Genomic DNA, 15753 nt, shown 5'->3' on the forward strand with positions numbered 1-15753 from the left:
GTGCTCCAGCACCTCTACTCAGTCATTTCCAGCTTTTAGAGCATCCTGGCACATGCCACATGCACACACAAACCTGTCTTATCTGCCTCCCCAAAGAGATCACTGAAATTTGCTCCCAGTAGAATTTTAGCCCTGACTCCACCACTTTCCCCTCACTTGCTTGGGGGGTGTGACAGCCAGGCCTGCTCCTGTCCCCACCAGTCCTTACAAACCACCCTTCTGCCTCCAGGAAAAGAAAACTTGGAGGAAAGTCATTAAAACCCTGGGCAGCATCAGCACCTCTGCCTCATTAACATAATCATAATTAGCTCCTCTGGGAGAGGTGGAAGTCAGGCTGGCTGCATGGAAATGAGTGGGGATGTGGAGAGCACCTATGGCTGTTCCTGTGCTCACAGGGCTGGAGCCGGGCTGGGCACTGGGCTCCTCCTGTTCCTGTCAGGAACCGGCCCCTGCCCAGGGAGGGAAGCCAAAACCCACCCAGGCCAAAATCCTCTCTCAGGGCTCTGCCATGCCCCTCAACACTGTTGGTTTTGAAGGCTGAGAGAAAGAAAAATGCAGCCCTGGAAACACACAGAACCTCCGAGAACGCTGCAAGGAGGGATTAGTCAAAACCACCTTGACTTGAATAAAACCTCCTTAGCGGCTGTTGGGCTTCATTAGAGCAGAGCTGAATTCCCAGCCAAAACCACCCAGAACGTCTCTGTGCCCCTGAGAGCTCTCAGCATCTGCGGCTCCGCAGCCCGGCTGCAGCCGCTCCCCTGGGCCCCGGCAGACGGGCAGGGCTGGGAGAGTGAGACTGGAACTGCAGATCAGCAGCCAGAGCAGCCACGGGAACACGGGGCCGGGGAGGCTGCGGAGTGCAGATGTGTTTGCTTGAGGTTTTTTATCTGGAGAGTCATTGTAGCACAAGACTTATCAGCAGTAATGATGTTCCAGTAATTGCACCCTTAAAGTACAGGGTTTGTTCTGAGTTCAGTGAGAGTCACCAGCCCATGAGCTGCTCCTGGTGCCAGGCAGCCCCTCCAGCACAGCCCAGGCAGCACCCCAGGCAAGGCTGAGGTGCTCCCACTCCATTGTCCCAGCTAAGCCCTGCAGCAACTGGCAGCAGGGAGATGTCAGAACTGGGCATCTTCAAAACACAGGAATCCTGCCCACCACAACTGAGGACAGTGACAGCCAGAACAGTGGCCACTGACAGCTGAGGAAGGGCCAGCATTAAGCCAATACTTGCCAAGCTGGGGCTGCAAGAGCACAGAAGAGCCTGTTTGCTTTGTCAGTGGGAGGAAGACAGGGAGGTGCAGAGATGAGGCTCATACCTAGTGAGGGAAGGACAGGAACAGCTTGTGTTGGCTCCTCCAGTAACAGTCTCTGCTCTGCTCCTGACATGCATCTTTCCCTCACAGCTTCCCAAGCCCTTCACAAGCAGTCAGCTCCCACTCCACTGCAGTGGGTGAATGTCAGCATCCTTATTTTCACAACAGGGATGTGCAGTAGGAGCACAACTTTCCCAAGGCCTCCCAAAAGCTACAAAAGTCAAACAGCTGATTTTCCTTCCGCCCCCACCACCTTCTGTGTGCAGCCATCCCACACACAGCAGCCCAGGCTCCTGAGCAAACATCCTCTGGAGAAGTAATTCAAAGCCAGGCAGTAAACAAACCTCCAAAGCCTTGGCCCCAGAGACGCGAGCGCAGCCGCTCCCTGCCGGAGAGTCAATAACGACAGGAGAGCAGAAAGGAAGGAGCTGGAAGAACAAGAGTCATTAGTGGAAACTTGTTGTTTGTGCTAATTAGATCATTATCTGGAAACTGCTATTGATGTTGCTATTTTAGCTCCTGCTGCTGTTCACAACTTTATTTTATCCATGTCTATTGACTGCCCACACTCATCCACATCCTGCCGAAAGGGCCGGCAGTGCCGCCCACAGCCAGCCAGGATGGAGATGGTTTGTGTCCCGTGCCAGGCAGCACCTCCTTCCTCACCCTCACCGCAGCACCTGCAGGGTCCTGAGACACTCAGGAAAAATGTTTCCCAGCTTGTCACATTGTGCCCTGTGCTATTATTGATCTTAGTCAGACAGTGGATCGTGTTACCTGGTTATTAAGTGAGAGGAAGAGAGAGGAGGACTTGCACACCTGTAGGATTTCTGCCATTTCCAACCTGACAGCCAGCACAGCCCCTCAGCACATAAATGATTTTGATGCAGGCCCCGTACATGATCAGCTTTCCCCATTGGTGGCATGAGCCATAACTGAATAACCTCAACCATTTGATTTTTGTGCTACATCATCAATGAGTGAAGCCTGAATAACAGAGCTCCCAAGTTGACTGACCTTGATTTATTACAGTCACTAACTGTTCTTCCTCCTGAAAGCCACAGCCCATCCTCACCCCCTGAGTGAGGAGAGCTGTGTGCTGGGGGACTTGGGCTGATGGGAGGACAAACATGAGGCTCAGCAAACCACACATCAAGGAGCTGGTTTCCCCCCAAAACTCTCAATCTCCCTTTCTCCTCCTTGTTCACCAATGGATCTGAACCTGACCTGCAGAAGGGCTTTTGTATTTCCACTGATGAGGCAAAGGAAGAGGGAAAATTGCATCACATCACCACAACAGGCTTTCAATTTTGTCTTTTACTGCAATTTCATACGACTTTCACACTACACCTGCAGTAAACTCAGCAATGACAAAAGTGAACTTAATTCTGCCATCAGAACTCCAAAAAAACATTTGTCTCCCACACAGGCAGTTGAGGCAGAGGGCAGGGGACATGGTGTGAGGACACTGCCCCATTCCCGGGCCGTTCCTGAGCACACGGATGTGCCACATGCCCCTTGGCACTCAGGCTGGTGACAACAGGCAGGCAGAGCACCGTGCCCTCCCGCATCCCTTGCTGCCAGGAGCACTCACTCCCGCTCCCTGACACTGGCTGCATCTGGGGCAGGCTGAGGAACGGGAGTACCGGGAGGCGTCAGCAGCTGGCGGAGGTGTGAGGGAGGCCAGGCTGCCTCCAGCCATGCCGCGGAGCCACCGGCGCTCCTCGCTGAGCTCTGCTTAACACACTGCCACACCCCCCCGCTGCACCGCGAATGGAAACGCGCTCCGATAAATCACCTCTAAGTTAAAAGCCGCCATTAGCTATTAGCAAACACCGCAGGCCTGTGGGCCAGGGTAATTCAATGTGATATGCTTGGGCATGCAAGGTAATAGGTTCCAGCTGAATACCATGTGATACAATCTCTTCAATGGGAGGTTAAATGAGGCTGAGACAGAGACCAGATGGATTTATCTGGGTAGCGCTGATGATTTTTTGTGTGTGTGCTTAAGGTGAAGTGAAGGTAAGTAAGGCAGAAGTAATCAGAGAGAAAAGCACGAGCTGGGCTGCGTGCGGTTGGGAAGGGATAGCGGGAGCTCGGGACCTCACTCATCCTGCTGGAACAAACCAAGCGAGCTGGCGGATGCTCTCCAGGCAGTACAGATGGAAACAGCCAGAGAGAAATAAATACTTTATCAATTTCCCCTTATGGAGGAACAACCAGAGGGCAAAACGAGACAAGTGGAGCGTAGCTGGGCAGATGTAGACACCTCACTGCTATTTCAGCAGGAATTTGGAGCCCAAACACCATCTCTCATCCACCCAGGACATCTGCAGTGCGCAAAGGGACAGAGCCAGTGTGCTCTCTCAGGCTGAGGGGTGGCTGCAGTGCCCATCAGTGTGGCCAAAGGAGGGGCAGCTCCATGAGCAGAGTCAATACCTAAGAAAATCAAGTGCTCAGCTTTTGCTCGTAGCAGGTTGTTCTTGCTCAGGTGGCCACAAGGAGCTGTGGGACCCCTGCGAGGCACAGCCAGGTGTCTGCAGAGGCAGCAGGACCTCTGAGACAGCAGAGGAAATCCCTCCCTGTGAGGGCGGGCAGGCCCTGGCACTGGTGCCCAGAGCAGCTGGGGCTGCCCCTGGATCCCTGGCAGTGCCCAAGGCCAGGCTGGACAGAGCTTGGAGAAACCTGGGGTAGGGGAAAGTGTCCTTGCCCATGGCACAGAGTGTGATGAGATTCCCCCACACCGAGCTATGCCATGTAGTGATCCCTGTTCCAGAAGGTTCCAATCAACCTCAGCAACGACAGAGACGGGAAGAGGAACAAAGCAAAGCACGTACCAGCTCCTTCACACTCACCACCACCGGCCACTGATAGGCCTCAGTCTAGCACAATGAGGGGAAACCCTGGACATTGCTACGGAAATGCCCCCCCTTCACCCCGGGTGTGCACCGACAATCGCCAGGGCTCCGCGCCCCGGCCGCCCCTTCCCTCACGGCCCCGTCCCGCCCTCACAGCCCCACCGCCAGGAAGGTTCTGGAAGCGCCGGGCTGTGCCTGCGCCCGGGATCCTCCCGGGGACATTTTCCTGCCCAGGGCTCTCCCGGAAGCCCATGGGGCTCCATCGGGAGGATCTGACCGAGAAGTCACTCCACGGTTCTGCTCCGTGAAACCGAAGGGCATCCCAGGCACCGGACCCCATCCCGTCCCTGCAGAAGGGCTGAGCAGAGCGGGGCTGGCCGGCCTTCATTTTCCGACAACCCCAGCACAGCCTTCGGGAATTCCCACACAAAAGTAGCGCAGGAGCCACGCCCCGGTCACCCCAAAATCCCCGCCTGATCGAGCACCCAGCCCAAGGAAGAGTGCACCTACCCCGCCAGGCTCGGGCCGGAGTGGGACGAGATCCCCTCCTCATCGCCGGGGTTCCGAACGCCGTCACCGTCCCGAGGTGGCGGCCGTGCCCTCCTGAGGGCCCTGAGGGCACAGCCCGTACCCGGCAGACCCTGCCCGCGCTGAGGGCACCCGCCGGGTACAGCTGCGCTGGGCTCTCGCAGCTGGTCATTAACTCTGGGGTCTCCCAGCTGCTCATTAACTCTGTAATTAGCGAGCACCTGCCCCGCCCTTCCTTGTAAGGAAGCGGCCACAGGTGCTCGGCAGGCGGCGGGGTCGGTGTGGGTCTGTGCCCAGCTCCAGAACGCTCGGCAGGGACGGGGTGCGGGACAGGGGACAAGGAGTGCCCAGAGCAGATTGTAGGTGCCTTACCTGCAGCAGCCCGATGCAGAGAAAAAACAAATGCAACAAGGAATCACTGAGCGGGTCTGGGCACATTCAGGCTGCAAAAAAGCCTGCAGGGAAGAGGGTTGAAATTCTGGACTCATTTGCCTCAAATTTTTGTTAGATGTTGTTTTATTCTGATTTCTACTCAAGGATATCAGACCCAGTGTGTCTGATAACAAGAAAGATTTCACTGGTATACAATATTCATATCATATATGTCATAAATAGAATCATGAGTGCAGTGCTGTGGTATTCTCTGAAGAGAATATATACGAAAGTGCTGTTAAAAATCCAATGCCTTTCCTGTATTGTTTCTGTAGCTAGAGAGGTACCTCAGGATTAACAGATTATCAGTGCATTAGCATTCATATCCTGGATAAAGTGTCTCTGGTCATTTGCATGGGCACACACTGGTAACTTAAAGGCTCTATGCAATTGGATGTTAAATAATATTCAGAGGAAATTGAATTAGACAGGAGGGAAGAGAAATGTGACTGCCATTAAATCTCTAAAGTACATTCCTGGTTTATTCCCTCCCCCCCCAAGAATAATATAGCATTCAATTTTCCAATTATATAAATACATGAACAGTGGATTACTAGAGGCAGATAATTGAATATTTTGACTATTCTACAAGGGACCTTTCATATTTGAAGTGGGAGATGAATAGAGCATGCAGCATCAGCCTGTGGATGCACGAGCTATAAAAACCTCTATTAGATCCAGAGAGTATAAAGGTCTCCCATAGAGAGAGAGATCTTTTCAGTGTTCAATATACAATAGTTAATTCATTCCACTGATATCAGGGTGAGCTCTACAATTGCAAAACTGGGATATTTCAGGCCACACATCGTAGTACTTCAAAGGTGCAGGGAAAGGCATTCACAGTCATAGCATTTCAAATCCGACTCCTCTGTAACTCTGTCTTTACAGGACATCAATCATGAGATGAGAGGAACTGTAAGCTATTTTCCAGTAACACACTGCCAATCGCAAGACAAATGTCAGATGTCACAAAAGGAGAAGTAACCATTTTTCAACCTGTGAATGTCTTCAAATATATTACAATGAAAGTGTGAAAAAAATGACCCTTTCAGCTTCATTTGTTCTGACAGGTGCCAGACTTTGGAGTTCTGCATTTTATCTTCATACTGCAATAATCTTTATGACATTTGAACAAGGCTGAGGGCAGTGGCATTAGTTAGTCTACAATTGTCCTCTTATGAACAATACATAAAATTTCAAAGTCTGGCTGTTGAACTAAAAAAGATCATCGACTACTATTTTATTTGTGTTACAGAAAAAGGTAAGGAGAAGGGATGCCCACATCTGAGATTAACACATGCTGGGGACTAGTTTTGTGTGGGCTCAGCCTGACTCCTGCATTGCATTGCCATGCTGCTACTGCCAGTTGGGAAAAACACATGCTGCTTAAATCTGAAATCAGGAAAAAGCTCTACAAACATTCCCTGAAGTGAAAACTCACTTGATGCACCATGTGTGCCTTTAGTCCCTGACTTGAAACAGGTAGACTCCCCCTCAGTGACATATTTTGGGGGCACCAGCCACTGGAACATTTTGACATGGACCTCAGGGAATGTTCTCCAACCCAAAGCTCAGTGCCCATCTTACAGTTTTGCCATTTCTGACAACATGGAGGACACTAAAACATAAGCCAAGTCATTAACATTAAAAGAGCAGAACAAAGGAGGAAAATCAAGCTCAGATGTAGCCATTCATTATTGCAATAAATGGGAGACCCCAAAGAATTTCACTCAACACCCCTGAAGTTCCAAGTTATTCCTGTCCTTCCAGCCAGTCTCAAGTTCTGCTTAGCCCCCACAAGAAGTGTGAGATCATGGAAGTCATGGTTCATTTCATGGAAGTCATGGTTCATTTCCTGGATAATCAAATCCCTCTGTCCAACTCCAGCAGTACAGCCCAGCAGTTCTGACACAACATCCTTAGATCTAATTCGTACAGAGTCACGCGGTTATTTAAGGAAAAAATTAAGAATATGAGCAAAGACACAAAGAAGATCTGCTCTAGATGTTACTGCAGGTGTCAAGAGGGTAACAAGCATGCAAAAGACAAAAAATGAGCAAACCTAGAATACAGTTAGTTTAGGCTAAAGTCAGTGACAGGGTTGGTTCCACTGGAATTTAGGTGACCTCTTAGGCCTTTACACTGTACAGCTTTCTGCAGAAGCAGTGCTGAATCCCTGAAGACAAAACCACCACTTGATTCACCAAATTTGACTTAAGAAAGTAAATCTCTTTCTGTGAATAAGTGTGAGCTTATTGGTTCTGTGGAAGCAAAAGGATAAACAGTTTTAGTTCTTTAAAAAACTAACAGTACTTGTCATGGCAAAGACATGTACAAAGAAGTAGAAGCCAAAATATTATTTCAGTGCTTTAAGACTGACTTTAAAAAATAAGTACATAGATATTGACCAAATCTGTATTTATTCCAACATCTACAGTCCAAGCCACGGAAAGAAGAGAGTCAAGGCCTGAAGTCTGACCACAAGTGCAGTTTCAGATTTCAGTTCTCCAGTCTGGTATTTGTGACTGCAGTTCCTTCCTTGGTTGCTGTGACATGTCCTGTGCACACAAAGCAATGTAATTCCTCAGTCAGTGCAGACAATCCCATGATGCTGGTTATCATCCCGTGTGGGTTGGTCCTTTTCCACACACAGGATGAATGCACAGTTTGTCACGGGATGTACACAGTAAATCCCACAGAGAGGTGAAGAAATAGTCATTGCCAGAGTCATTATTTGAAAACGGGAGGTTGCAGTAGACTTTTTGGAAAAGCATAAATAAAAAATACAGCTGAAAATAAATAATTGTCACTCTGAAATGGAGGGATTCCATCGCCAGTCTCTCCTCCAGCAGGACCCGTGCCCGGCCGGGGATTAACTGCCGGTCCTGTCCCGGCACATGAGCGCCCGTAGCTGGTGCGATGATTTCTGCAGCCGCAGCACCTGGGGGCCGTGGGGCCGGGCGGGGCCGGGGCCCGGCGCGGTGCCCGCTGCCCGCAGCGCCCCGCGGGGCTGGGCCAGCCCGCAGCCCCACACCAGGCGCTTCCCGTGCAGCGCGGCCAGGCGGCACTCGCACAGCTCCAGCAGCGACAGCACCTGCTTGTGCAGCGGCAGCGCCTTGTACTTCTTCTGGGCCAGGCAAAAGAAAGCTTCCACAAAGGCTTGCAGACACATTCCTGCAAGGAAAAGGTGCTCACGGGAGGCTGGAGTGCGGCATTTCTAGCAGCCTGCATCCCTCAGGGATAATACTATCTCTTGTTTTTGTGGCAGCAGGGCCAAATGAGTGTGCGATGGGTGTGAACGCAAACAATCCTTCTCGTTCACATCTTTTCCTTTAAATGGCAGCAATCTGGAATGCTCAGAAAGCAAAGAAATTGTCCTTCAAAGACCAAAAGCCAAGGTTTTATTTGTGTCACACTCACTGGGTGTTTCAGGGCAGGCTAAGCCCCAGGCTGGGTTACAGATGGGCGACATTCCCTATCGCTGAGGCAGATTCTGGCTTTGCAGACCTCAGCCTGCAATCCAGAGGCAAAGTGGTACAGCAAGAACCATTTTAGGATATCACACCATTAAACTGATGTAGTATTAGCCTTGATTTCTGCTGCCAAAGTTAAGTTGAAACCAAATGAGACACACAGTAACATACTGAGCATCAAGGAAAACAATCCAGCTGGAGAGAAAAACAAGTTTTTGTCGGCAACTGAATGGAGTCTTTTAGAGACAGATCTGACCCAAAAGGTCACACCAGGGTGTTATTTCAGTCTGTAGCACTAGGAAGGCAACCCCATTACCAAGTATCACCTTAGCAAGATATGATTTTGTTTGAAGCACTACTTCCCTCCTACACAGCCTGTACCAGGTACAAACCCTTTTGAAGGTGAAGAGGCCATTTTTTCACTCATACCCAGCAACTCCACAATAGTTGTTTCAGCTGAATGAAAAACAAACAGCTGAAGAGTGCAGTGCCAAAAAATGTCTCTGCTATAATAGAACTGCTCTACCCCTTCCCACACAAAAGTCTCCTGCAGAAGCCCTGTGCTGCAGGGGAGACTCTTCAGCTGCTGTTCGATCACATCTCACTAATAGCACATTACCAGAGCCAAGGGGAAGAGGAGCCAAGTATTAACACTAATTATTGTATTTAAAACCTTGATGTAATACCTACTCAAACTCTTAATTAAGAAGCCAGACCCCAAATGGTTGTGCAGAATGCCACAAGCTCTCCCAGTTTGAACACACACTTAAAGAAGATTATTTTAGGACGAGATATTGAAAGGTTTGGGGTTTTAACTGTGTTGGCTTATTGATGCTGTAGGAAAGGCACCTTTTCAAAATATGACAATTACATTCTGAAGTATAATTTCTCTCAACCAAGGCTGCAGCTGGGGTCGTTTACGATCTTGGCTGTAGAACAGCTTGCAAAGGAATTGTTGAGTTATCTGAAAGCAGCAGCTGCCAGCTCAGTAAATTATTTTATCAGTCACGGTGAGCTGCAGGCAGGGAAAGCACCTCTGGTAACACACACACTTTCTCCCCAGAAGTGACACTCATGTGAAGCATATTATGGAAAAAGTTAGAAGCTGTTCTAGAACAACAGAATCATGCTTGTCTTGGTTACAGCTAGGAGTGGGCTGAACATGAAGCCAACAGAAACAGGTGGACAGTTTGAACACCTAAAAAGCATCTGGTTCATTGACACCATACACAAATCTCTTCGTTTTTGAAAGCCTGAAAATTCAGTTGCAAATCTGTTATTTTTCCTGGTGAAATTCTACCAGCCAACCACGCAAGTGATTTATATCCACCCTGAAATGCTCAATACAAATGCTCAGATTTTATATAGCTGTGAAATTGAGGTGACCCTCATGTTCCTAAAGTAATACTGCCCTGAAGGGTAACTGCCACAGCACTAACCAGGAGAATTGGTTGTATATGTGCATGCCTCAGGTGTACATGGCTTCTTCCCATTTCTATCAATGTTTGAGGTGTACCTGAGCAACTAAAATTGAAAAAAATAACCCCAAAAGTCAGATTTCATAGTTTTTGAATACAAACCTGGGCTACCTGATTCCTTGTGGTCAATGCCCATGCTGTTCCACCTCCTTGTGATATCAATATACAGGATATCTACAGCTGCCATTGAAAAATTGCTGTTACTCAGTTTGCAGTTTCTGTTAAAAAGAAACAAATAAAGATGAGATTTTCATTACATCCAAACTCCCAAGTTAGGAAAAATTCTGCAAGGGCAACTTGCAGGAGGAAAGTTTACCCATGTCATGTGTACAGAGCCACTGTAACGTGCTCAGTCTAATAAAACACACACAGCAGAGAGCAAACAAACCAGCATTCATTAAATGCTCCTATCTGAATGGAACAGGCCCAAACCCAGAATATTTCAATTAAAAATATGACCTGACTGTTACACAGAGCTTTCTCCCAGGGTATTGCCAGTACTCAGAGGCTGTAAGAGATGGAATTAATTGGTACCACAAATCTGCACAGACTATCTGCACGAGGCAGGGTTTGCACAGAGAAATACCCTTTTATTTGTTTGCCTGATCCTGTTTGGAAAGGGCTGGAGGAAGCTTTCAGGCACAGCCTTGCTCCACCATGCCTGAACACCGACAGGATTTTCCCTTCATGGAGTGGAACCTGTGTGGAGAGCAGCCCTGGGTGCAGCTCTGGGTGCAGAGCTGGCACTTTGTGTGTCCAAGTGTGCAGTGTGGTGTTGATCAGCCCTGGAACAGCCCCATTTCCAGCATTTCCAGATGTCTGGCAGCCACCACTGCCTGTGCCAAAGAGCTGGCCAAAATTTCTTGCCAGAAAAGAAACAAAATAAAAATTTTAAAAACCCACCCCAAACTCGGCCAATTGAAGCAAATCTCACTCTTTAGAAACCTCAACAGAGCTCCCTTAAAATAGAGTAAGGCCTTCCTAGATAGCCCAAAACCTCTCAGGCAGCATCCAAGCAAGGACTAGAAACAGCCAGCATTTCCCTTTTAGCTACTTTTATAGAATGAATAAAACATAAAAGGAAAACAGATTTTGATGAGCCAGAATTTGGGTGGACAGTCTTTGCAAGCACCTGCCCACACACGAAATCCCACTCATGTACCATTTTTTTCTTGAAAAGTGATACAACACACAGAAACCTGACCTCCCTTCTGAAATGAACAGCAATGACAGCTCTTCAAAAAAGGGCCTTATAGCTGGCATAGATGCTCTGGGAGAAAATAAACAAAAATATCTGCCAGTATTAAAAAGTTTAATTTAACATGCATTAAGAAACTGAAAATGCTGTTTCATTGAGCTATGGCAATTTATCTGAATATTCTTGAAAGAAAATGTTGGCATTTATTCTGTGTTCCTCTGAAAAGTGCCAAAATAAGGTTGGATAAAACTACAAAAAATACAGAACTGGATGCAATCCTGTACTGGTCTGTGGATAGAGCAGATGCCTTCAGACATTTTCTATATATCATCATTTGTATAAACCAAGTTGTTTTATATTCATTCCTGAATGCTAAATGCATCTGCATAGAAACAGGATCTGTGCTTTAAGAGTACATCTGCTGCTGCTGCTCATTTCTTTTGTCATAGTCAATGAAAGACAGAAAATGAGGTATTTGTACCATGACTAGAACAGATATAGCCATAAAAAAACAATGAAAAAACCCTCCTAAATAAAAAGTATGTGAAAAAATAAATTGAGTTCCTTGACATTGCAAGGTGCAATTTCACAATGCAAATCCTCCCTGCACGGTGCATCAGGAACTGGCATTTGGGAATCCTTCCTGCAGCCTGGGGCGGCCAGCAGTGCCCCCACAGCCGACAGAATCACATCAAGTGACCCAATTTCAGTTGTCACTTCCTCACAATGATATTTCCACCATTTACTGGGAACGTGACATGCTGATGAAGATGGCAAATTGTATCTGCCAAAGTATCGCTGATCTGCTGTCAAATAAAGACCCAACTTCCTCCCAGACACACACTCATAGGTCAGCTATTCCAGGAGCTCGGATTGATGAAATGGATTTGAGAACAGAGCAGGCACTGGCTCCACGTTGGAAGGCATCACAAAACCTGCAAGCTGAGGGTGCCACTGCCAGGGCCACCTTCCCCACTGACCTTATGAAGGTGCGGAACCCCGTCGGGCCCAGCTTGGTGGTCCCTTTGACGCCGAGGAAGCGGATGAACAGCGCGGCCACCCTGTCCACGAGGCGCAGGTAGCTGAAGTGCCTGGCGTACTTGGGGAACACCTGCTTGAGGCACAGCGAGGGCAGCGCGGCCTCGGGGCTGGGGGCGGCGTCCGGCGGCTCCTCGCTGGCTCCCGGGGCCTGCTCCGGGCTCTGGCACCTGCAGCAGAGAACACACAGGGGTCAGCGTGGGAGGGAGCTCAGAGCCCATCCTGCCTCTGCCATGGGGACACCTCAGCCTGGGAGGGAGCTCAGAGCCCATCCTGCTACAGGGACACCTCAGCCTGGGAGGCAGCTGACCTCAGCCCATCCTGCCACAGAGACACCTCAGAGCTCAGCCCACCCTGCCCCTGCCATGGGGGCACCTCAACCCTGGAGGGACCTCAGAGCTCAGCCCATCCTGCCACGGGGACACCTCAGCCTGTGCCAGCCTCAAGGACTCACTGAGGGCTGCACTGGGGCTCTGGGGAAGGGACCAGGGAGTCCCCATCTCCATAGAACCCTGCCCAGCTTCCCTCCATTTGCTCCTCTGCCGTGGGATTTCCAACAGGCCAGGGGAGGAGAACAGAGCTGAGCCCCATTCTCTAAAGCTGCTCGTTAGAATTAATTGTTTTGACTGACACAGCTGAGTCAGGCAAATGAATGAAAGGTCAAATATAAGGTAATGCTTCTGTTGCCACACAGAAAAAAGCAAAGCTTCATTTACATACTAATGTCTGACCTCAATACATTCGTTTCTCTAATTCTGCAGCTTATGAAAGATCACTCTTTAGAAAAGATCAACTGTAGTGCAGCTTTAAAAAAAATTAAATTTTAATAAAGCTTATGGAAATGATATCTAAGACTACTTATCTTTTATACATGATTACTAATTTATTAATGTTTCCTCCATCTATGTTTTATTCCTGTCTTTCTGACCAGCCTTAATCTTTATGCAAATACAAGTTGCTAAGGGACAAACAAATTTGCAACTACTAATTAAAGGCTTCAAAATTTGCAGCATTTTATACACTTGTATATAAAATTTAGCTGTCAAAATTCAGAGTAAAATGAGGTAAGAATGACAATATTAATATTTCTAAGAATGCTTACTTGATGTATTTTACATTTAGGGCATTGCTAGAAGTATAAATTAAGCAATTTCAGTATCAGCTTACAACTGCTTACCTAATAAAAGAAAATACTATGTTCTGGATTCTGAAGCTATAATTATTCCCTCAGTTGAGCTTCTATTCTCCAAGCAAGGACTATGTTAACATAGTTAAAAGCAGAGGATATTTTGCATGACAAATGTATCTATCCACCCATTTATCACCACAGAATATGGACCTCCCAAAGAACAGGTAAGTGTACCTGGAGCATGTAGGAAGGAAATCTATTTGTGTGCTCATTCACAGAAATAAATCATTTAGGAAACTAAGGCCAAGCCAGAGCACTGTCTCTGCATTATCAACCATTCATGAATTTGCTTTTATGAACTAATCCCATTATTTTATTAACAGAGACTTCCAGCACTCCCAGGATGTCATAGCAAGCAGTTTCATGGTTTGCCTGCATGTTGTGTGAGTAATCAGCTTTTGTTTTGTTCTGGCCACTCTGACTGCCATTTGTAGAAAATGAATATTCATCCCCTCTTCACCCTCTGGCAAAGTGAAAAAACATCTATAGCACAAGAATTTTCACCTTTCAAAATAATAATAATAATATAGTTGCACAAAGATAGAAGTATTAAAAGAATGTTAAACCCACAGAGTAAGAGATTTTTGACATTATGGTGAAATAATTATGGCTCTTACATAGAGTTTATTCAACACTTTGGAGAATGCTTTGAGGCAGGCAGAGCAGCCCCAGTAAAGAGTCCATATTTCAAAGAGCAGAATCAATCAAACATGAGGGCTGATAATCACCACAGTGTTGGCAGACAACGAACTTCTGATCATACCAAATACATTTTGAAAACACAGAAGCTGTCCTGTCTCTGGGAAGCAGAAAATGCTGAAAGCAGAATTTCCATCTCTCTCTGAGAGAAAAAAAAAAACAATTTCTCATTTACAGAAATAAATTGGGTAAATCACCTCAGATTTTGAAGCTCACCTGCAGCTCCCAGGCCTGACAGAGGTGTCCCTGCAGAAGGGTGAAGGGCACCGAGCACACTGCTGGTTTTGGAGAGCTGGCAAACACATTTTAGGTGAATCCACGGGTAAAATGTACTCCACAGCTTTTCCATTGGAGTAAGGAACCCAAAATAATGGATGGGACTGTTGGAAAAGAGAAGGCCAAGCCCCTGCAGCCTGCCAGCAGCCATCCCAGCAGCTCTGGGCTCTCTGCTCTGTCCCTCGAGTGCTGTTTGTCTGCCACAGCCATCAGCCCCCTTTCTGAGAAGGATGGTTCACTGCCTCTTCAGACTGATGGATTTATTATAAAAATAAACACTTCTCATTAAAGATTAAATAGCTTTTGGCAGAAAACAGAAGACTGGAAAGTTTGCTGCCTTCACACAGTGTTAATGAGTGTTTCCAAGATGTAGAAACTTGGCAGGGATCCTGCTCTGCTCCACACCAGGGACACAAAGCCAGGGATGAGAACATTACTGACATTTCCATTTCATATGCAGAGAAGTCTAGAGCTGTGGTTTGATCTCTATAGCCCTCCCTAATTCATAGTTTAAATAATTAAAGGAGAAATGCATCTGAGCAGTCTCAGGTGCTGAAAAAACCCAGCTATTTCCTAATTATTAATTGAGATTCTTTACTTCCAACTTTCTCCTCTTAAGAATAATGGTGGTATCATTCTGTATTCACTACAGATTTATTATTCTTAATGTAACACAAGCAGTGAATGCTTATGTTATTACCTGTCAGCTATGAGTGCAGCAGAAAATATGGCATTACTGTAATGAAATAATGGATAAGCAATGCAAATCCTGCACCCAAAGACTTTGTTCCACTGCAGCAAAAATTATTACAGAACAAAGATCATTAAATATAGTCCCCAATACTTTATTTTCTGTGGAGGTAGCTGTTATTATTCCTAGTAGATTTATTTGTGTTCACTATTTGCTTTCAAGGTACTTATGTGCCTCATTATTTCTGCAGAGTTTCTTTTGTTTCTTTAGAAAAGTGTGCCTGAGAAATAATAATGCAGGATAGAGCAAAGGCAAAGCAGCTGTAAAGCCTGGGAGTACACTGAAATTAGACCACCAAGTGTCTTACATTAGAACAAAAAAAAAAAAAAAAAAAAAATAAAACCCCAGGATATTTCTTCCCATGTGGAAATTATTCTTAGAAAGCAGTTGTGCTTATGCTGGGACAGAAAAGGAGCTTTACCCTGCCAGCCAAGGGAGCAGAAAGCAGCACTGCAATTGCATTTTATCAGCCTTAATCCTCCTATTAAAGCAGGTGAATTCTCATACACAAAATAACACT

At 47.0% G+C, this 15753-nt stretch overlaps 1 protein-coding gene across 2 annotated transcripts in view; it reads right to left on the bottom strand.

The window, feature by feature from the left end:
• Nucleotides 1-5197: 5197 nt before the first annotated feature.
• TTLL11 (tubulin tyrosine ligase like 11) overlaps nt 5198-15753 on the bottom strand; it is a 33759-nt gene continuing 23203 nt past the window's right edge. For both annotated transcript variants that reach the window (XM_059486574.1, XM_059486573.1), the window contains 3 exons: nt 12261-12488; nt 10185-10300; nt 5198-8305 (listed from right to left, as the gene is read on the bottom strand). In XM_059486574.1, coding sequence (XP_059342557.1) covers nt 8004-8305; nt 10185-10300; nt 12261-12488 — 646 coding nt within the window. In that variant the 3' untranslated portion in view covers nt 5198-8003. The remainder of the gene's footprint in view (nt 8306-10184; nt 10301-12260; nt 12489-15753) is intronic.

Source organism: Ammospiza nelsoni, chromosome 20 (assembly GCF_027579445.1).
Source record: "Ammospiza nelsoni isolate bAmmNel1 chromosome 20, bAmmNel1.pri, whole genome shotgun sequence".
Classification (NCBI taxonomy): Eukaryota; Metazoa; Chordata; class Aves; order Passeriformes; family Passerellidae; genus Ammospiza; species Ammospiza nelsoni.